The sequence below is a fragment of the Bison bison genome, unplaced genomic scaffold (genome assembly GCF_000754665.1).
Source record: "Bison bison bison isolate TAMUID 2011002044 unplaced genomic scaffold, Bison_UMD1.0 scf7180017864171, whole genome shotgun sequence".
In the NCBI taxonomy this organism is placed as follows: domain Eukaryota; kingdom Metazoa; phylum Chordata; class Mammalia; order Artiodactyla; family Bovidae; genus Bison; species Bison bison.
In genome coordinates, this window is record NW_011494743.1 from 3,150,537 (window position 1) to 3,172,127 (window position 21,591).

General features: G+C 40.5%; 1 protein-coding gene across 1 annotated transcript in view; it reads left to right on the top strand.

Moving 5' to 3' along the window:
* Positions 1 to 21,591, top strand: part of LOC104990119 (RNA-binding motif, single-stranded-interacting protein 3) — a 682,427-nt gene that overhangs the window by 148,497 nt on the left and 512,339 nt on the right. The window contains exon 2 of the mRNA XM_010842053.1: positions 18,335 to 18,507. Within this exon, the coding sequence (XP_010840355.1) occupies positions 18,335 to 18,507 (173 nt within the window). The remainder of the gene's footprint in view (positions 1 to 18,334; positions 18,508 to 21,591) is intronic.

Here is a 21,591-nt window from a genome sequence, read left to right on the forward strand (position 1 = left end):
AAAATACAGCCGTAAGACTCTCCAGCACATCGATCAGCTTGGCATTGCTCTCTCATGCCCCTTAATAGAATAAAATGGAGAGATGCCCGATGAATGCTGACAAGGACAATCCCAGATCATTTTTATGAGAGCGGTCACAGTAGAGCAGTCTCCCTGCTTAAAGAAAATCTGTATAACTCAGTTCAGTTCAGTTCAATTGCTCAGTCATGTCCGACTCTTTGCGACCCCATGGACTGCAGCACACCAGGCCTCCTTGTCCATCGCCAACTCCTGCAGTTTACTGAAACTCATATCCATTGAGTCAGTGATGCCATCCAACCATCTCATCCTCTGTTGTCCCCTTCTCCTCCTGCCTTCAATTTTTCCCAGCATCAGGGTCTTTTCAAATGAGTCAGTTCTTCTCATCAGGTGGCCAAAGTATTGGAGCTTCAGCTTCAGCATCAGTCCTTCCAATGAATATTCATGATTTCCTTTAGGATGGACTGGCATCTTTGTAAATATGAGTCATGCAAATACACTCCTGCCTGTTGAGCTGATCTCACCCAGTGGAGCCCTCATAAATGCCCAGTCATGTTGGATTTGTTGGTGGAAAACCAGCAAACTCTAGAAACTGCAAATTGGAAATGATGTCCTTTATTGAGTCATAGGTACTCAGACATGCATCAGAAAGCAATCTTCTTTTTTTTTTTTTAAAGTAAAAAGCCTTGTATTATTCTAGATTTGCAAAAAATATGTAAGATTATATATAATGTTGCCTTCACTTCATGGCATTTAGATGAGGAAACAATAGAAACAATGGCAGGTTTTATTTATTTCGGCTACAAAATCACTGTGGATGGTGACTGCAGCCATGAAATTAAAAGACACTTGTTCCTTGGAAGAAAAGCAATAGCAAACCTAGACAGTGTATTAAAAGGCAGAGACATTATTTTGCCAACAAGGTCCTTATCGTCAAAGCTATGGTTTTTCCAGTAGTCATGTTTGGATGTGAGAGCTAGACAATGAAAAGGCTGAGATCCAAAGAATTGATGCTTTCGAACTGTGGTGCTGGAGAAGACTCTTGAGAGTCCTTTGGACAGCAAGGTGATGCAGTCAGTCCATCCTAAAGAAAATCAGTCTGAAATATTCATTGGAAGGACTGATGCTGAGGCTGAAACTCCAATCCTCTGGCCACCTGATGTGAAGAGCTGACTTATTGAAAAAGACCCTGATGTTGGGAAAGATTGAAGGCAGGAGGAGAAGGGGATGACAGAGGATGAGATGGTTGGATGGCATCACTGATTCAATGGACATGAGTTTGAGCAAACTCCAGGAGATGTGAAGGACGTGGAAGCCTGGCATGCTGCAGTCCATGGGGTCACAAAGACTTGGACATGACTGAGTGACTGAACAACAACAAAATTGTTCATCAGAGGATAATTGCTTTACAATATTGTATTGGTTTCTGTCATGAATCAACATGAATCAGCCATAGACATACCTACGTCCTGTTCCTCTTGACCTCCCCATCCCCCATCCCATTTTTAAAGTTTTATTGAATTTGTTACAACTTTGCTTCTGTTTTATGTCTTGATGTTTTGGCTGAAAGGCATGTGGGATCATAACTCCCCAACCCCGAACTGAACTTGTGTTCCCTGCATTGGAAGGTGAAATCTTAACCACGGGAGAGCTAAGGAAGTCCTGTGAAATTTTAATGACAGCTGGTTTAGACTCTGTCCTTTTCCATGTCAGCTGCCCCAGCCTCACTTCTCCCAAGTGGTGGTGGGCACTTTGGAATTCCGCTGAGGGGAAGAGTGTAGAGATGAATTTAGTCTGGATTTAGTGAGGCACATGCATGTTTGTGTTACCACTAGCTGGCCTGTTAAGAATGGTTTCTAAGAACCTCAGATTCCCCACTGTGTGATGTCTGGACATTGTGGCCACACAGGCCACAGGATCCTAATGTGGTAAGCAAGTTGCTTTGGGCACCCCACACTGCAAGTGTGTGGGAATGGGAAGAAAAAGACTTATTTGCAAGATCTGAAGCCAAAAGATAAATCTATACCAAATTCTTCCAAACTGTTGTCCCCACATGTTCCATCCCAACCACTTATAAATCACCACAATGAATGAATTGTGAGGCTGAAGGCTTTGTCTTCCACTGCAGGGGGTGTCCACGGTCAGGGAGCTCAGATCCCTCATGCCTCATGGCCTAAGGGCCAAAGCAAAACAGAGACAGTGTTGTAACAAATTCAATAAGCACTTTAGAAATAGTTTCCTTCAAAAAAATCTTGAAGAAGATGGGGGGAGTGCTTAGGGAGGTGCTTAGATCATGACGGTAGAGCCTGTGTAAATGGGTTTAAAACCTTTATAAAGACCCCATTAGAAAAGACTCTGATGCTGGGAAAGATTGAAGGCAGAAGGAGAAGGGGACGACAAAGGATGAGATGGCTGGATGGCGTCACCGACTCAATGGACGTGAGTTTGAGTAAACTCCAGGAGTTGGTGATGGACAAGGAAGCCTGGCGTGGTGCAGTCTGTGGGGTCACAAAGAGTCGGACAGGACTGAGCGACTGAACTGAACTGAAAGATCCCACAGAACACCCTTTGCTCTTTTGCCTTTTAAGGATACAGGATAATCTGGGAATTGAGAGAGGGTCTGCACCCCAGTGTGCTGTCCTCTGATCTTGAACTTCCACCTCTCAAAACTGTGAGAAATAAATTCTGTTGTTTATAAAACACTTAGTCTATGGTAATTCGTGAGAGCAATAGAAATGGACTAACAGTGTCTGCTGCTTTCAATCTCCGTGTTCACCCTTTTCTACATTCTGTCATCCAGCTCTAGTCTATAATATCCTCATCCTCTATTATAATTAAAGGGTGTCTTAGTGGTTTATATACTAGTGGAACACGCTAGTATTTCCTAATACTCTATATCCCAATCTAATTTTTAAAAGTTCTGTTTTCTTCATAACAACATTTAAGAAATATATTTAAGCAGAAAGTTAAAGCAGGTTCAAATCAGAGATATCTGGTTCAAATCAAAACTGCAGTAAAACATAAACAAAAGCCAGAGAGGTATGTATGTATGTAACACTGTTCCATGTAGAGAGTTTTGGGAATTGTAACTGGCTTCACTTAGTAAAGTATTGTGAAAAGTTCACAAATGACCTTGAATGGAGAGGGATCATCTATCGTGTATCAGTACTCCATTGCCAGTAAAACAAATGTTAAATAAAAATGGGGTCAGTTTGTAGTGCAAAATTTAAGTTCGTGCACGCTCTGTCACTCAGCTGTGACTCCTCAGACTGTAGCCCGTCCGTCTCCCCTGTCCATAGAATTTTCCAGGCAAGAACACTGGAGTGGGTTGTCGTTTACTCCTCCAAGGGATTTTCCCAACCCAGGGATTGAACCTGTGTCTCTTGGGTCTCCTGCATTAGGAGGCATATTCTTTACCCTTGAACCACCTGGGAAACCCAATATATAAGATGTGTTCTAATTCACGGGAAGGCTACCCTTTGAAATCAAAATTTATATAGTGAACAAATTTGAAATGTCAGTGATCATCTTTCTGAATTTTCCCAGTTCCTCTGTCTTTTATGAAAAAGAATCTGTAAGATTAGGCAGGGATAGGACATGAAGATATTGACTGGTCACTAGAAATAACATCAGTTATAAGCCTAATTTTCATTTTCTTCCCATTCATAAACAAGCCTTATCTTTATTTGACCTCAGGGTATTTATGATAAGCAGCTCAAAGTAGATGGAACACATGGGGTCACCCTCATTTTCAGTCTTCTGATCACGGGGAAACAAATGCAAAACATGTGTCTTGTCATTACTTCTGTGCTCATACGAGATGGTCGTATGTGTGCACAGTGGGGACTAGTGGCCAGGATTAGAGGCGTGGCTGGCTGTCTTTCTCAAATTGCTAACGTAGGACTCTAACTCGCCTTACCAGGTGCCTTAGTACCGATCAAAATTAATGATTAGTGGAATCCAAGTAAATGAAAGGAAGCCTGTTTTTGCACATAGCACAGCCAGCCACTCAGGGTGAGTGGACAGTCAACAATGAGGAATACTGTAGTAAGTCACCCCTTGGTACCCAGCAGGATGGGTTCCAGGGCCCCCTGCAGATACTAGAATCCAGATGCTAAAGTTCTTGTGTGGTGTGGAAGTGATGTGGTACACAGCCCTCCTCTGTGTCTGTGGGCTCTGCAGCCTTGGACATGAAAGGCAGGCTGTGCCTCAAACAGTGCCTCTTGGGATGTGTTAGGGTCTCATTCTTCTTTTTCCTAAACTGTTTCCCTAAACTTCGTTAAGCAGGAGTTCTGTCACTGTGATGTAATCTACACTTTAGGCATCTTTACTTTCCTCTGTTGAAATCAAAACCCAGCACCAGTGGAGGTTGGCTTTCCCTGGTTAAAAAACATCCCTTTGCCAAAACTTGTCTTAAATGTGGGCATAAGTCATTTGGCTAAAAGTCACCACAGTGGGAGAGAAAATTCTGTGTGGTTAAGTAACTGCTCTCCTTTTATTTTCCTTCTATTATTATGAAAGTAATTTTCTCTTATTTCTATAAACCACTAGAAAAAGCAATCAAATTAATTCCATTTATTGTCTTTGAGAACCCTGGTTATAAAATTGACCATTTCGTAGTTCTATTCATTCCAATACTTAAAATAATCACCTGAGTAGTACAATAGTTTGTTTGTTTTTTTTAATTTATTATGAAAAGTGTGATTTACAATAAAAGAAATAGATGTTCTCATAAGAATTAGCATTGGTACTCTTTTCTCTTATACTTTGATAGATGTAAATATAGTATATATATTTGGGTATATATCAACTTTCCTATCTTTTATTTACTTTCTGTCCTGCAATTGTATGTGCTCAGAACTCTATGATAACTTTTCCTGCCTGAAATGCTTCTCTATTTTTTTTTCTTTTTAACACTTAAAGAGTGATCGTCACTAGTTATATGTTATCTTTTAAAATATCTTCTCATAATAATATTTAGTTCTATATATTATTACTGCATTTATATGATGAATTCTCATGTTCTGTGCTGCATACGTAGCACGGATTAAATTTGTACTGATTATCTAAGAATTAGAACTCTTTGGTGTTTCTTTGGTGTAATATAAGTTTTCTCTAAATAGGTCCCTTCTTCAAGTCAAAATTCTGGACAGAAATTTTAAAGCTAGTCACTTCAGGAATTCTTTGTATACAAAGAAATAGCTTATTTGCAAAACTATGAGGAGCTGTAATTCTGTGTTTTATAAATTTGAACAAATTGTTTACGTATTATCTGCCAAAGTTTTGGGTTCTCTATGATGTTGGTTATAAGCAGAAGTGGTGTTGTGATGCATATGTGTTTTATCTTATGTATATAATTTAATATGTAAAGCTGGCTTATTAAAATGTTTAACTCCAAAAACTGATAATCAGACCCACTGACTGAATTAAGGAATACTTAGAAATTACAGATACTATGATTTCAATGAGGCACATTTTTCACTGCTGCCGTAGTGATGCACTTTTTCCTTTGGTAATGGATGTTGTCTTAGTTTGACTTTGTTACATTTGGTTGTCTCTCTTTTGGTGCTGCATAAAATGTAATCAGATTTATGGAATTAACAATCTGCCCTTAAAGAACAGAAGTGGGTCCTGAGTGTCCATCAAGAAGCAATGACATAAAAATACTTACTTTTCTTACTTTTCAAAGAGTCCTCTGTCAGCTAATGAGAGGCAGATTCTCTTTGAGTCCATCATTGTCTGAGGAATTCTTATGTTACTGTACTGTTACATCATTAGATCATGGAGATTCACTAAACCTGTCTACCCACTCTCTACCCACTCTGCCCACACACCCTCTTAGGGTGTCCTCTGGTCCTCGGTGCTGAGACAAAACCACCGAGAAATTGTGATTCTGTCCTCCCAGGATATTCCCAGCTCCTTGTTTACATGCTCATAAGCCCTCTTCTTTGTTTATGTCTTCTAGGATGTTGGGCATTTTGTCTGTGGTCACATCTGTTTGTGATGCAGTGGGGTGCTGGCTTTGGCTAGAACTATTTGTGAAAGCTGATAACTAAGTTCTCAGGAATCTTGTCAGCCAGTTGGTGAACTGTCAGTAGGTTAAAATAAGGCAAAAAAATAATAATAATAAGGCAAATAAAATTACGTATATGAACAAAATCAGTAAAGCTACACATTGGGGCTTTTTTAAATTGTTTTTTCCTTAGAGACCAGGAATACCGGCATAGTACAAAATCCGTCAGTTTATGTTTTGATCGCCACTGCAGCAAATTTGCCTTCTACTGAGTAGGTCAAGAATTGTGGCTTCTTTTGGAGAAGTGAAGCAATGGTCACTCTTCAAAAACTCTTTAGTGATCCTTTAGCAAAAGTCTTTTATCCCTGCCAGGTTATGCAGTGTTCTCCAAACTGAAGCAAAACAAAACAAAATCATTCTCCGGAATTTTGGAGATGGGTAGTAAGTACTTTGGAATGTATAAAATGTATGCTGACCCTGTTTGTATACAATAAGCTGTTTGCTCCAGTTACCCTAGGGCACATATCATAGTTGTTCCAAATTAAGGAGGTAATTAAACGGAAATAAGCAGTTTAAGCAATTGTTTACCCACGCAGTCTTCTTGCAGGGCAACAATTTTTAAATCCCTAATTATTTTGGTGTTAGATGCTATGAAATTGGTATAGTTTATTTTGTGTATATAAAATTCCTTGTCAGAGGCTGAACATTTAATAGTTAGTGTGTTATTTAAACCCACATGTTTTTTCCCCCCACTGGCAATGAGATAGATCTTATTTTAATGAGCACTTTCACAATTTGTAGATGTTTTCTCACAATTTGTATATTCCAAGAACGACTTCCCTTGTGAAAGTTTATCTTAAAAAAATTCCTTTGAGTGTTGTGTCATCGGTTTATCTGAAGGCAATTATTATCAGTGGCTGAAATAGTACTAGCTGAACTTGGTGTCTCGTTGAAGAATGACAGTTCTTGGTTTCTAATTGAGAGAATCTCAGTTTGGCAAGCATCTGTGGACGTTTTACTTTGCATTGGAAGATTTTAAATCAGGCAAACCCAAGCTCACTAGACCACTCAAGAGAACAACCCGTACAGATCATGATTGCTCATGACCGCAGTGCATTTTGTAAAAATGCTGCAGGATTGACGTAAGACTACTAGCTAGCCCCTGTAGAGGGTCTACTGTTTTCTGAGTTTTATTCTTGGTGCTTTCCACATTTTACATGTCTAACAGTCTTCTAGTAGTTATTACCGCCAGTTTTACAGATGAAGAGACTGAAGCAAAAGCATTTAGGTGATTTTCCCAAGGTCATACGGACAGTGCGGGGGACAAGACTGAGACCCGGGAGGTGTGGTTCGAGATCTAGGGTCTTGGTGGCTGCGTGTGACAGTGACATTTCCCCCCTTCATCTTTGGGGAATCTCCCGATCAAGGGCCAATATCCTTTGTTTGCCAGTCTCTGAAGTTTTCATCACTTATTTTAAAAGGGCAAGAGTAATTTGGAAAAGGAAAGGCGCGACTGTCTTATGATTCGGGAGAGTTCTTTCTCTTGATCATGGATATCTCTGCACAAAAAATCTCCAGTCATCACACAACAAAGAAGATGCATCAACTATTGGATTTGGTTCTGGAAATTCTCTAAGGCACAAGGTGGACTGACTGAAAATTCACTGTGGAAAGTAATCCTTGTAGAGGCTTATGGTGATGAGAAACAGAAGTTTGAATGTGTAATATCTCATAGACTTCTGGTTGAAAAATTACAATAAATGGGATAATGATATAAATGTCTAATATTCATTTTTATTATCAGGCCATTTTTTTCTTGAACTTGAGCATTAATTTATTCTCATACTTACCATCTCATGGCCCCAAATACTATAAATATTGAAATTATATTCATAGCAAATTATCCGCAAGTGTTTCTTCCAATTTCTATAATGTAGCAATTACTTTGCAGGTATTAATTGCTGTCACATTTTTGATCTATACTCTAGCTTTGTCTTCTTGAGGAAATTATTGTGTTTTATAGTCTAAATTTCTTAGATTTAGGACTTTCAAAGTATAGGTTCTGTTCACATTTAATTTTGTCTCATCCATAAAACATGAATGAATTGGCTAATAAAACAACACAATTATTTTATGTCATGGAATATAAGTTTTTGTTTATGAATTTGCTGAATTGCCCCAGTAGTTCACCATATGAAAGGATTCTCACTTTTCACTTTGGTCCAGTTTACAGAGAAATAAAATTTATAGGATAGCAGACATCATGGGGTAGGGGTGCTTTTTTGTGGGGGATATGCAGATAAAGTAAATGATGTCATATTGAAAATGCAAAATTTCCTTCGCAGACATGAAGCTTGTCTGCCAAAACCAGAGACCTTTATTCTGTACCAGCAGTTTCCCTCAGTTGCTCTCTTGTCTTGGTATTTAGCAGTTTTGCAATACAGATGATACTTCATTTTTATTAGTTAAAAATAGATAAAATACATCTTGTCCTTCCCACAGATTATATTTGACTTCCTAGAAGTTTCTTTTAATGATGTCCTCTTTAGGTCAGGGAAGGATTAGTTGAAAGAGAGATTTTATATGCCAAAATCTAGACCCAATCATGATGGAGAAAAACTGCAATGTGGTCTATAACTGAAAAGAGATCAATGACTCTTTTAAAAGTACGAAGAGCAACATAGAATCTGTGACCTTTATTTTGCGCAGAGCGTTGTGGGAAGCAGAGCCTTGGAATTTCAAGGATAATCTCCACCAGCCATGTGCAGTGGAACTTCCTGCCCTGACAGTGATGTTCCGTGCCTGCCTTTCTGACATAACACTTAGTACCAGTGGTTCTGACCATTGGATATGTGGGTAGTATGATGGAGGAACTGAAGTTTTTCTTTCATTTTATTTGAATTATCTTTCCATTTAAATAGCTACATGTGACTAGTGGCTGCTTCTTAGATGACACATATCTAGAGTTAAACCTGGAATGAGCTGGATGAACACTGCCCAACTTCAGGTCCTGGACCTGCTGCAGAGTAACTGCACAGCCTTGGAAAGCCCTGTAACCTCCCAAGCCTCAGTATTCCCAGCTCCAATATGAGCATAGTAATGGGATCTACCTCTAAGACATCTGTGTGCTTGTATGCTCAGTCGTTCAGTCATGTCCAATTCTTTTGTAACTCCATGGAGTGTAACTCCCAGGCTCCTCTGTCCGTGGTATTCTCCAGGCAAGAATATTGGAATGGGTTGCCACTTCCTCCTCTAGAGGATTTTCCGGGCCAGGGTTCTACCCAATGTCTCCTACACTCCTGCATTGAAAGGTAGATTCATTTACCACTAAGCCTCTGGGGAAGCCCCTCTAAAAGTTCTTACGTGGTTCAATAAAACACTGAATATAAAGCTCTTTGAGCTGTGCCTGGCATATAATACACAGTCAATGAACATTAGCCTTTGCTATCCTCGTTTCTTATTTTATGACCTTTTGTAGATTTTAAGAATGTAGAAAAAGAAAAAGAGAAAGAAATTAAATAGGTCTAAAGCAATAAGCAAAAAAAAATTCCATGACACGGGATGGAATTTTAGGTTTTACTGGAGGAATATGTGAGATGTAGAGAAGGTAATAATAGGATGACTGTATATTACAATTTGCTTTGGATGGTTTCAGTTTATACACTGTGTCCTAGCTTAATTCTAAGATCTCATTCTTTTGTTTTCAAAAGTGTCCCTAATAAAAAAAAAAAAAATTCAAGTGTCCTAAAGGTGTTTGTAAGATACATTTTAGAGCCACCCTAGAATAAGATATGGGAATGCAGCCCAGTTATTCCAGGTAAAGGGAAGAAGAAAAAATAAGGCAGAGATACACGTGTGACTATGGCATAACATGACTGGTCCCTGAAAGTAGGAAATAGAAGGAAACAGAGCCAGGAGTGGGCTGCAGGGACTTTATGGAGGAGGGATGGGAGCTTGGACAAGGAAAGGAGATAGGACTTACAAGATATTTGGTGATTATTACATTGCTCTCAATTCATCACAGATCTACGTTCAGAAAAACTAAACCCCGATTTAATTGGACAAAACCATTTTGATGTGTCAGAAAAGCCTTATGCCATTTGATGTTCTGATTGGCCTTCTGTGATTGGCAACACAGATCTGAAAAGAGATTTTCAGATTTGTATTAGACACCATTTGAAACAAAATGCTTTCTTGTTATTACTGATTAGCTGCCAGTCACCTGATCAGTAATGTGATTGGTTAATATGGAAGTTAGTCATTTCATGGAAAAATGGCTTATTTTGTTTTCATGATGGAAAACTTTGAATGTGTTGATTAAGTTGCAGTAAAGAACCAGGTCAGCATATTTTATGACAGGTGTTCAAGGTATGTCTGTTGGTCTCTATTTTATTTAGAACAGCATGCCTGAGAATGCTAGAAAATCAATTCTTGGCAATATTGCCAATTGTGATTTTAGGGAAACAGGGTATATTAAGTTGTGAGACATAGAATATAAAAATGAAGAAAAAAGTCAAAATTAGAGATTATCGAGGAAAAACTAAAAATTTAAGTAAACATATAAGGCACAAGAGCAAGTCCCTCACCTCTTCTTTGTCTCTGATTGCATTCTGAATTGAGGAACTGGCCATTGGTACTCCCAGAAGTCTCCATCAGCAGCTGATAGGGACGTGTTTTAGATTTTCACTCTTTTCCCAGTGATTCTAGCCCATCATGAAAGCAGAGGTTTGAGTTTATCTCTGAAGTATTCCCCAGAGAGTATAGAGGTACCATACAGGGATTAGTCACTCTCAGCATTTCTGGGGAATTCTAATAATTACTGACAAATGTGGAAGACATTGTAATCTCACACACCAATCATGGCTCAACTTTTGCAGGAGGAACTAACCATTATCATTGAAATCATGAGATGTCTGGATTATTTTCAAATTGGAGACTTGAAGTGTGTCGTAATTGTGTTTCTTTTTCCTTGAAAAGATCAAGAGTTGGCCACATTAAAGGAGGGGTTGGGGCAGAGACCAGATGTCATTGGCATTTGGAGAATTGAGCAATCTATAAATGGCTGTTCCATTGTTCATAATAGTTACTCATCTCTAGTTTGTAAATTTATTAATGAAACTGGTTTATAGCTACTTGAAATGAACAATTACTACTTTACTTGTGTTTCCAAGTACCATGAATTTTAAAATGTCATTTAATATTGAATCCTCTGAATGGATTTCAATGACTTCAGATTGTCTATTTATAAATAGCACAGAGCAGTCTTCTATGATGCAATCTGTGGGAGTGTTCACATATTACTAATATTTAGAGCAAAGGTGAATCTCAACCTAACAGAATTGTAATCAAACCTCGGTGAAAAATGGAAGTGTTAGTTGCTCAGTCATGTCCGACTCTTTGCAACCCTATGGACTGTAGCCTGCCAGGCTCCTCTGTCTTTGGAATTCTCCAGGCAAGAATACTGGAGTGGGTAGCCAGTGGTGATTAGCAAATACCTTGAAATTAATCATCTGTTCTATCCACAGTGATTATTCCATCTGCTTAATGCTGTTTGTTTCTTGATAAAAAGTGGCAAACCCCAGTTCTAAAGACATAGTTTCATCTCATTAATAGTGACCACCATGCTGAAAAATAGATTAACTCTTGAGCTCCCCCTTAAAGGTTAGTTACTCCAACTTGGGGGCTTCCCTGGTAGCTTAGTGATAAAGAAGTCACTGCCAATGCAGGAAACTTGGGTTTGATCTCTAGGTCAGGAAGATCCCCTGGAGAAGGAAATGGCAACCCACTCCAGTACTCTTGCCTGGGAAATCCCATGGACAAATGAGGCTGGCACGCTACTGTCCTTAGGGTTGCGAAAGAGTCAGATGCATCTTAGTGACTAAGCAGCAACTCCAACTGGGACTGAGAGATCCCTGTTCATTTTAAGGATCTGCCCCATGATGATAAGGCAAATGATAAGAACAAAAAAAATTATTTAGTATTAAATCTGTGCCAGGCACTGGGCTAAATGTTTTATATATAATTTATATATATTAGGGCTTCAAAGCCTCACAACTGTCCTATGCAGTAATATGAACATAATCTGTGTTTTACTCGTGACCAGGGGCTTAAGTGCCTAGTTAGTGGTGGTGTGGATTCTAAGCGGCCAGTTTAGAGCTCTTAAGCAGTCTGTTACTGTTGCTGATAGCAGCCATTACTTAGGCCAGTAGACAGAATGTACAAATGAATGCCTTTTATGGGGACTTTGATCCTTTAGTGCTCATTTCCATAGCTGAGCTCTGGTTGGGAAAAGAGAAGAGAGACAGGTTTTCTCCAAACTCTATTATAAAAGGCATAATTGAAATGATTGTTTTCTACAGTCGTAGTCTTTAGAATGGAGAGACAATTGCCCCACAGAAAATTACAAAGCCATCCTATAGGTGGTTCATGAAACTCTGGCCACAGTCGCATAGCTTGCCTTAGATATTAATTTAGCTGTGTTTCTTATCGCTTGCATGGACAATATTCTTCTTCACCCTCATTTGAGGCTCTCATAGGCACTGTAGCACTTGCCATGATTCCCGTCACGTCCACTGTCTCATGGAGTGTTGATACCAGAGGACAGGTCTGCAGAAATGAGGTTACGTGGAAATTACCCTGCCTGGGGGAGGACTCCAACAGCCTGCCTCAGCAGCGGCAGCCACTGCGCGATGGATTGCATGCGTACGTGCAGGCTAAATAATGTATGATTCAAGACAGGAATGTGGTCTGTATTCATTTTTGGAGAGTAAAAGAGTTGGCATGTCAGTCCCACAGGAGACTTTATCCAGGGCTTTACCCTTGAGTGGATAAAAGAGTACAAATTCTCTTGCACTGGAGATGAATGAAAACAAATTGGGGAGACCATCCGCAGAGCAGACTGCTGCCTGATGGAGTCCAAGGCTACCCCAAACCACCAGACCAACTGCGTCAGGATCCTGCCAGCAGCCAGACGCTGCAAAGAGCATTGACTGAAGTTTGGCATCGAGACCCCATGATTCCCAGCCAAGAGGAATTGCATGCAGAAAATATTTAAAATTCTCTTTGTAAAAGAGTTATGTTTTCAATCAAAGGAAGAAGGTTTGCGTTTCAGACCAAGTCTGCTGAAATGTAAATGTGGCAGTGTTAGTAACAAAGGGTGGAGGCATGGGGAGGTGAACAGTGTATGCACTTCGGGGTAAGAAGCTGAACTTTGGTGAGATGAGAGGGTGTTCAATGAGTAGTTTAAGGCCATTGAGGTATTGTCATTATTCCACAATGGGGACTTTACTGGCCTTGCTAGGAGAGGGGATGGATCTGTACGAAGCAGTGGTTCTCAACCAGGGGTGATGTCATAGCTCCAGGGCACCTTCGACGATATCTGGGGATATTTTTGGTTGCCACACTTGGGGGGAGGATAGCATAACTGGCCTCTAGAGCTAGAAGATGGGGATACTGTTAAATATCCTTCAATGCACAAGACAGCCCCTCACAACAGAGAACTATCCTGTCCAAAATGTCAGGAGGGTCAAGGTGGGGACCCTGGTTAAAAATGACCTGGGTAAGGTCTGTGCATTTCAGTGCCACCTTCAGACAGGCATCCATCCAATATCGCTTGACTTCGTGTAAAGGATGGTTTTTTTTAACAATTTGCTTTACTCTATTGGTGTGTGAATGTTTTTTTGATGTACCAAGTGCTTTCTGTCCAAGCAAACAGGACAACAAGCAAACAAACAAAAACACAACTCACATCCCTCTCCAATTTATCTCCAAAGTATCTAGCTAGGGGTTGAAGGCACAGACGGGCCGCCCTCCAAGCCACACATTCTCCAAGAGTGTAGGAGGACCTGGTTGATCCACTTTTCAAACGTGAAAAATGAGGCATATTAACAAAGCACACTAAATGAATCAGCTGCTTGGGATGATCTACAAGCCAGTTCATTTTCCTGTTATTAAATAACAAAGCATGAATCTTGACAAATGAACCCTCTCGTTTGACATTATTTGAAAAACAGAACACGCTTGCTTCTGATGGTCACTTCCCCTTTGAAATTAAATTTAAGGTGAACTTCATTTAAATTCTGATGTGGGGGGAGCTTGTGGACCTTCCTTTGATTGTTTACTGTTTTCAGCATTGGTCTTTCCATCTCCCTTTGTCCTTGGACAGGCCAGAGCTCCCGGCAGGACACCATCCTGCAGAATTCTCTGCAAGGAGGGATTTTGTGTTTCTTGGTGCCCCTACCATGAAGAGGCAAGGTTCTGTACGAGCATCCTGGGGAGCTGTGTGGCTTTTGCAGTCAGGCTCCCGAGGATGAAACTGGGGTTCCAGCTGTGCGACCTTGAGAAGGTCATTGGCCCTTTCTGTGCCTCAGTTTTCTCATTTGTAAACTGTGGAGCAAATGATTTGCCTCCGTGGATTGTTCTGAAGACAACATATAACATGCTCTGCAAGCAGATGGCAAATGTTACCTATAATTATTAGAATCATTAAGAATAGCATCTTCCAAAATGGATGCTAAGTCATCTTTTTTTTAACTTCCTAAAGAGTACACTGGTGCTGATCAGCTGATTTTAGCAATGCTGACACGTGGTTAAGGGGGCTTTTGCCCTCATGTCAGAATCCCTAACAGACCCTCCCAGCAATGCCACCATGAATAAAAAAACATCTAAGAAAAATCTGCTTACTTCCCAAGCATATGCAGCTTCATGACAAGCTCTCTATCCCCTCCTCAGTGGAGCCCCATCTGAAGCCCTTCTTTTGAAAGCGTGCTGTTGCTCACTCCTAACAAGCTGACTCTGCAGAGTCACAGCAGTGCCTCGCCCTGGTACAGCTCAGCGTGACAATGTTCTGTATCTCCAGACTGTATGTCCTCACCCTTCGTAAAGAGGATTTATAAAGTGTGACTTTGAGGTAGCAAAGCCAATTTTATCTGAAGGAAATAATTTTTTTTCTAACATTTTAAAGTGTCTTTCTTAGTGCCTCAAAATGATTTAAATGTTAATCAATGATAAAATTGCAAATCCATCTAAAAACAAAGAATTGGGAATGGAATCAGAACCACTTTTAATCAACAAAGTGGCTGCTCTGACCCATTGACCCCTAAAGGTTATTGACGCTCCTTTTCCCCCCCTTTTTTTTAAGATGCTATAGTTCAGTTATTTGTCCTTGGTAGCCAGAGTGTGCAAAATCGCTTTTGCTTTTCACAAATTAATTCATTTAAGCCTGTGCATTTGTCAGACATTCTGGGAAACTTCTGCCAACATTTTGTTGATTAAAGGGTATGTATTTTGAAAATGAGTACAGAGGAAGGAATTTATAATTCTTTAAACAAAAGTGATTTATAATGTAGGCTGCTACCTGAATCGTTCAGTGTATCAACGGATAAATGAAAATATCAAGGATTAGCAAGAGTGTTGGCACTGGGTCTTAAAAAACTGTGCATTTATTGATTCAATAAGATGGAGAAAGCCTACACCTTTCAGTAGAATTTCTAGAACTTACAAACAAAAATAGGACATAGAAAACCACTCTTCATTGTAAGTATTTTTCAAAGGGTTTTGGAAATACATCTCTCTCTACAAGAATCTGGTGCTTCTACTTCTATTTTTGAATTATATATATCTCATTTCCATGCATACAAGTTCTCTCTCCTTATTCCCACTTTGATTTATTTTTGACCATTTTGTTTTAATTTTTCCCAGTAAATACGGTGTGCCCTTTGGAGGGCACATTTATGGTTTTAAGCCCCATGCAATCTACTAAATGGTGTCTAGTTATGGAAATGCTCGCAAAGACCCCTGGGGCAAAAAAAGAATTACGTCAACACAGATTGATCACTCTGTAGTTGGTGCTTTCTTATTTGATCAGTCAGGGACTCACTTGGTCTGAACCGGTCCATCTAATCTGTGATACATAAAGCTGGAGACATTTTTCTGGCTCCCTGGTGGTTTTAAAGGTTCTGCAATGAGAAAAGTGCTTTAAACAAAGCCTCATTTTAAAGGAAGCCTGAGTACAGAATGGAATTCAAAGAATTTGGAGAGAGGGGAGGTGAAAGTGGTAAGAAACAGCCTGAAAAAAGCTGGGAAATTTAAAAGACTAGTGCACAGGAGGGAAATAAAAAATAAATCCCATCTGGTTGTGAGATACACTGACCAGAACGCAGCTTCAACAAGGCCGTGTTAAACACCTATCAAGTGCAGGGCTTGTAAACGGGGAGAGCGTACGTGTTCCCCGGTGTTCGTGGCAGGAAGTAGATTTCATAGGTCAAGAAGGAATTTTTTTTAATGTCAGCCAGGAAACTTTATTCAGCTTTATGCAGATATGACATTCCAAAAGACAATGAATAGTTGTCATTTTATTCAAATATTGAGAACAGAAAGCCTTCCCCCCTGTCATTCACTTTCAAATTCTATGTTAAGTATGTCGCTCTTAGATTAAGTCGTACTGAAGAAGTGGTTGAATGCGGCTAACACCAAGGCTTCCAGCATGGAGACTGCAAGAATGACATCGAGGCAGAAAGCAATGCGTCTTTGCAATGGGTTGCTGTGCAGGGAACGGAGAGCAAAGACCCAAGGGAGTCAGCTATAATATGGCCTTACTTCCCATATCCAAGAGGCCTTGTCTTAGAGCCAGTTGGGAATAGAGACAAAGCCACATCTGAAATCTTGGAGGGTGTAAAATGGATTATTATAGCAAGAAACAGGACCGGACAATGCCTCCTGTCTTTATGGGCCAAGTGCTGTGATCACTCAATTTGTATTGTGTGGGGTGTAGCTTGAGAGTTTAAGAAACCCCCACTGGCTATTGGACAAGTACTCACTTCTCACCCCTGATAGAATAGCTGATGAACAATCAGGTTAGAAGTCTCCAGCCTGTCCCCGCTGCAATCATGACGGATGCATTCTCTGTGTATAGGACTCTTGATGATAGCTGAGAGAACCTAGGGTAGATTTAAAGGTTAAGATCACTGAGACTTCCCAAGTGGTGCTAGTGGTAAAGAACCCTCCTGCCGATGCAGAAACACGGGTTTGATCCGTGGGTTGGGAAGATCCCCTGGAGGAGGAAATGACAACCCATTCTAGTATTCTTGCCTGGAAAACTCCATGGACAGAGGAATGCAGGTCACAGTCTATGGGGCTGCAAAGAGTTGGACATGACTGAGTCCACACATAAAAGACAGATATGACTCACGAATATCATGGTTGTGATTATTATTATTCAGTTTTTTATATTGCTAACACTTATTGTGCAATTAACGATGCCCAGGAACCAGTCTATTTGCATTAGTAGCTCACTGAGTTTTTGTAAAGACCCTATGATGTAGGAGGTGGATAATTTTTTCCTCCTCATTTTCAGGAGACTGTTGCATCTCAGAGAGGTTCAGGTACCATCCAAAGGTCACACAGCCAATAATGGACATATTAGGGACTCAAACCCAGTCAGTCAATATATTTTCAGAACTTTTGTAGATATGTCTGCTTGAAAAGGAAATAAAGAATAATAATGTCTGCTAATTCAGGCATAAATAGGTATAAAGAGCCTCACATTGTATTTTCCCAAGTCATTGAGGGTCATCTTATCATTTCCATTTTGTCATAATAGTGTGACAGGTTAGACCAATGGTTCTTTCCTGAGAAAGATTTCTCCGCCCTGGAGGATATTTGGCAGTGTGTGGACACATTTTTGACCCACGGCTGGGAAATGGATGCTACTAAAATCTGGTGGGTACAGGCCAAGGATGCCGCCACCTGCCTGCAGTGAACAGAACAGCCCCCACAAGAGAGAATTATCCTGTCAGTAGTGCCCAGGCTTAGACTTTGGATCAGAGTGACTCCAAGAGAAGAAAACAGTGGCTCAGTCTGCAAACAGAGCGTTCACCATGAAGGAGCAGATATGGGAATGCGAGAACAAGACCAGATAGAGGCATTCATTCATTGTTTCCTTCATAGCATCTCTGTTTGTGAAGTGATCACAATGGAGAGTACTGGTGAGGAAAACAATATGAGAAAGTTTCTTTGGAGAAAAGGAGGGAACGCAGAGTAGAGGCAAAAGCAGAGATGTTTCGCTGTCAAAGGTGAGCTAGGGGCAGAGCCCTGGTGCACCAGGAGGGAACCGTGCTGGGCTGATCCAGAGGCAGAGCCAGAGGGCGGGAAGGAGCAAAGGATGTTCTCAGAAGTGCCCTGGAGCAGAGTGTGCATGTGTGGATAGGAGAGGCCGAGAAGCTTGCATTGCTTTCGAGTTGCTCTGCTGGCCTGGGAATAGGTTGCTGGCTCTGTTTTTCCAGTAACAGCCTTTTCTGTTTCCAGCAGTCCTATGCACCAGCTCCCCACCCCATGGCTCCTCCCAGCCCCAGCACAAACAGCAGCAGCAACCACAGCAGCAGCAACAGCAGCGGGGAACAGTTGAGTAAAACCAACCTGTACATTCGAGGCCTCCCACCAGGCACCACTGACCAGGACCTAATCAAGCTGTGCCAACCGTAAGTGCCCCCGTTCTCTGCGCCATTCCCACCTGCATCCGCGCCTGCCCCTCGGGGCTCACCCATATGGGGCTGGCTTTTGTACCCAATGCACCCTGTGAGAAAGACTCTGCTGCACAAATGGGACTTATATTTGAGGTCTGAGTCTAGCTTATTTGGGGGAATGGAATTTGTTTGCCTTTTGCTTTGAAAGAGAAGGGTTTCGAGCAGAGGGAAATAGGGGTGCTGGCTGGTGTGCACATATTGACCGGAAAGAGGAGGAGCAATCGTGGAGTTGGGTTCTCACACCTGTGGCTGATGAGTTCTCACACCGTGTGGTTAGTGGGATCTCACACCTGTGGCTGGTGGGACTTCACACGTTGTGGTTGGTGGGATCTCACACCTTGTGGCTAGAGGAACCATTGATGAATCTCATGAAAGAAACTGCTTTTTTTTTTAAGAGAGGTATTAGTGATGGAAATCACAAAAACTCAGAAGTTGTAGATTTCAGGATGGTCACTTGCTAGTTGCAAAGCTTTTCTGGCCAGTTCTTGTTTGGTAAATATAAGTTCAGCTGGGACCAGGTAATTGGAAGATTAGAAGGCTAATCCTTTCGTATCCTTGAAAACATCTATTTCCAAGCCCACTAAATATATTTCTCACCAAGGCCAAGAACCGCAGTCACCAAGTAGGTTTCTATTTCCCAAGAAATATGGTAGCAATTAAATGCCCTTCCAAAATGTTTTCATTCATCTACTACCTACCAACACTTATGTTATTAACTCTCTTATTTCTGTGCAAACCAATTAAACATATTTAAGTTTATCCTCCAAATAATATGAATAATGGATAATGAATTAAGAATCATAGTCCTTAATTTCAGATTGCTGATTATTGTCAAAGTAGTATCAGTGCAGCTATTTGTTATTTGATTGTGCCTCAGCTGGGTATTTTTAAATTAGGGAAACTATTACTCAGTTTTTCTTTTGCTCTTTTGCAATGCTTTTATAAGAAGGTCGAGTGGATATTTATTTTGTAAATTTTCCAACCTCTAAAATATTGGAAGAGGAAAACAAGGCAGATAGTATTTATTTGCCTTTGTCCCCGTTTTGAAGATTGGGAACAAATACAAAACAACAGGAAATGGCAGATTAGACAAAACACAAATGCATAACATAGTCATACATAATCAGTTGACAGGGCAGTTTGTAGATTAGGGAAGCGCCCCACCCCCCGACTCTGCCCCTGCTACTATCAACTGTCTTGATTTGTGAAAGAGGGAAAACAGAACATTGGAAAATAAATACTTATTTGAAAGCAGTTTTTAAAAAAGAAAGATGCCAGGGCTAAGACATAAAAATATGTTAGGTTTTGGTCAATAAAATGTTCAAGTTGGGAATTGGTTGGTAAATCACTCAACAGTTTTTTTTACTTCTTGCTACTGTTAGAAAAAACTAAACTATTTTGAAAAGTAAGGTCATTGAAGATATGAAAAATGATACACTTTACATTAGAAGCTTCAGATGAAGAATCTCCTGGAATGGATACTGATGTGAAGAAGTAGACTGGCTATTATATTTGTGTGTGAATCTCATTCATAAAAACAGTGGTAGGTATTAAGGAAAGATTCTTTCCTACTGCTCTCTACCACTCACAGAGCTTGTGGAAGCACAGATGTCTGGGCCCCTGAGGTTGCAATTCACTAGTTCTGGGGTGGGGCCTGAGAATGTGAATTTCAGCAGTTTCCCTCCTGTTATCATGAGGCTGCTGGTTTTCTGAGAATCGCTTCTTGGGGGGAGGGGGGAAGCACAACCTGAAAGTTGAAAATTGTGTTTCGTTTGGTGAACTTGCTGAGGACTCAAGGCTGGGTGAGTGACAGCCTCTCAGGTAGCTCTGACAGACTGCTCCAAAGAGACAAGAGAGAAGCCAGTTATACCCACAGAGCTTTTGCAGCAAAACCCCAGTAGTCAGAACATCAAAAGATAACTGTTAATTAAAGAAAACTAGACATCTCAAGGTAACGAATTTAGTGTTTTTCTGTGTACAGGAAAAATGCAAGAATCTGGGCTCATGGAAATCACCCCTTGGATAGGCTTCTTAACTCAGGGTCAGTATTCTGCTCTTCTCCATCCTGAATCCCTTCAGTGCGCACAATCAGGGCAGCTACAGCAGCTGATGGCTTGGCGTCCAAACATTTACTGATATGGCAGACAACATTTTTCATCCACGTCTCTGTACAATAATATAAAGACCACTGACTATTCCTAAAGCAAGAAGTCTTGCTTAATACTTGAAGGCATTTCAGGTGGAACCCTGCGTATTAAAATCTGCTTGGCCACTTTGTGATCTTGTGGCAAATGGCTTTGAGCCTCTGTCTCTTCTTATAAAAGAGTGCGTTGAATATGATTATTTCTAGGTTCCCTGTCATACCAGGGGTGTGCTGCAGCTGCCTCTGAGTAGTGCACCTGAGCCAGTGGTTAAATATTCACAGATTCTGTGCATGATTTGTTACAGTCTCAGTATCTTGAAATCAGCCATGATGGGAGTATTCATGTCACAGGAATCATCAAGGCCTATAAATGAGGACTTCTAAAATTCCTGGTATATCGTTTTTAGAGAGCTGGTTTATGAACATACACCATATAATGATGTAGCATTCTACTATGGATTTCTGTATCAGTGTCCATTTCTGCAAAGAACATTGCCAGAAATGTATAAATGGGAAGTGTTGCCTAAAAGTCTGCATTGGCATTATTAACTCAGGAAGAGATGCAGTGGCACAAGAACATTATGTTTGAGGGAAAAAAAGATTTTTTTCATGTTTCTTCTGTGCATTTGAGAAACATAAAGAATACTAAGGGCACCAAGGGTACTGGTTGCTTGTTCGTAATGATTTTTTGCTGGCTAATAAGATCTGGCCTATACTACTGTTATTGTGAAAATGTTTGTGGGTTCTTTGGTTTACTAAAGTGGTCTGGACCTGGGGTTTATTGCTGAGATGTGCTTTCCTGGAGAATCTTAGAGAACTAATGTGACCAGGTAGGGTAATGTGGAGGAATTAGACATGTGCTGAGAGTTTGGCATTTCACTTCTGGCTGTGCCATC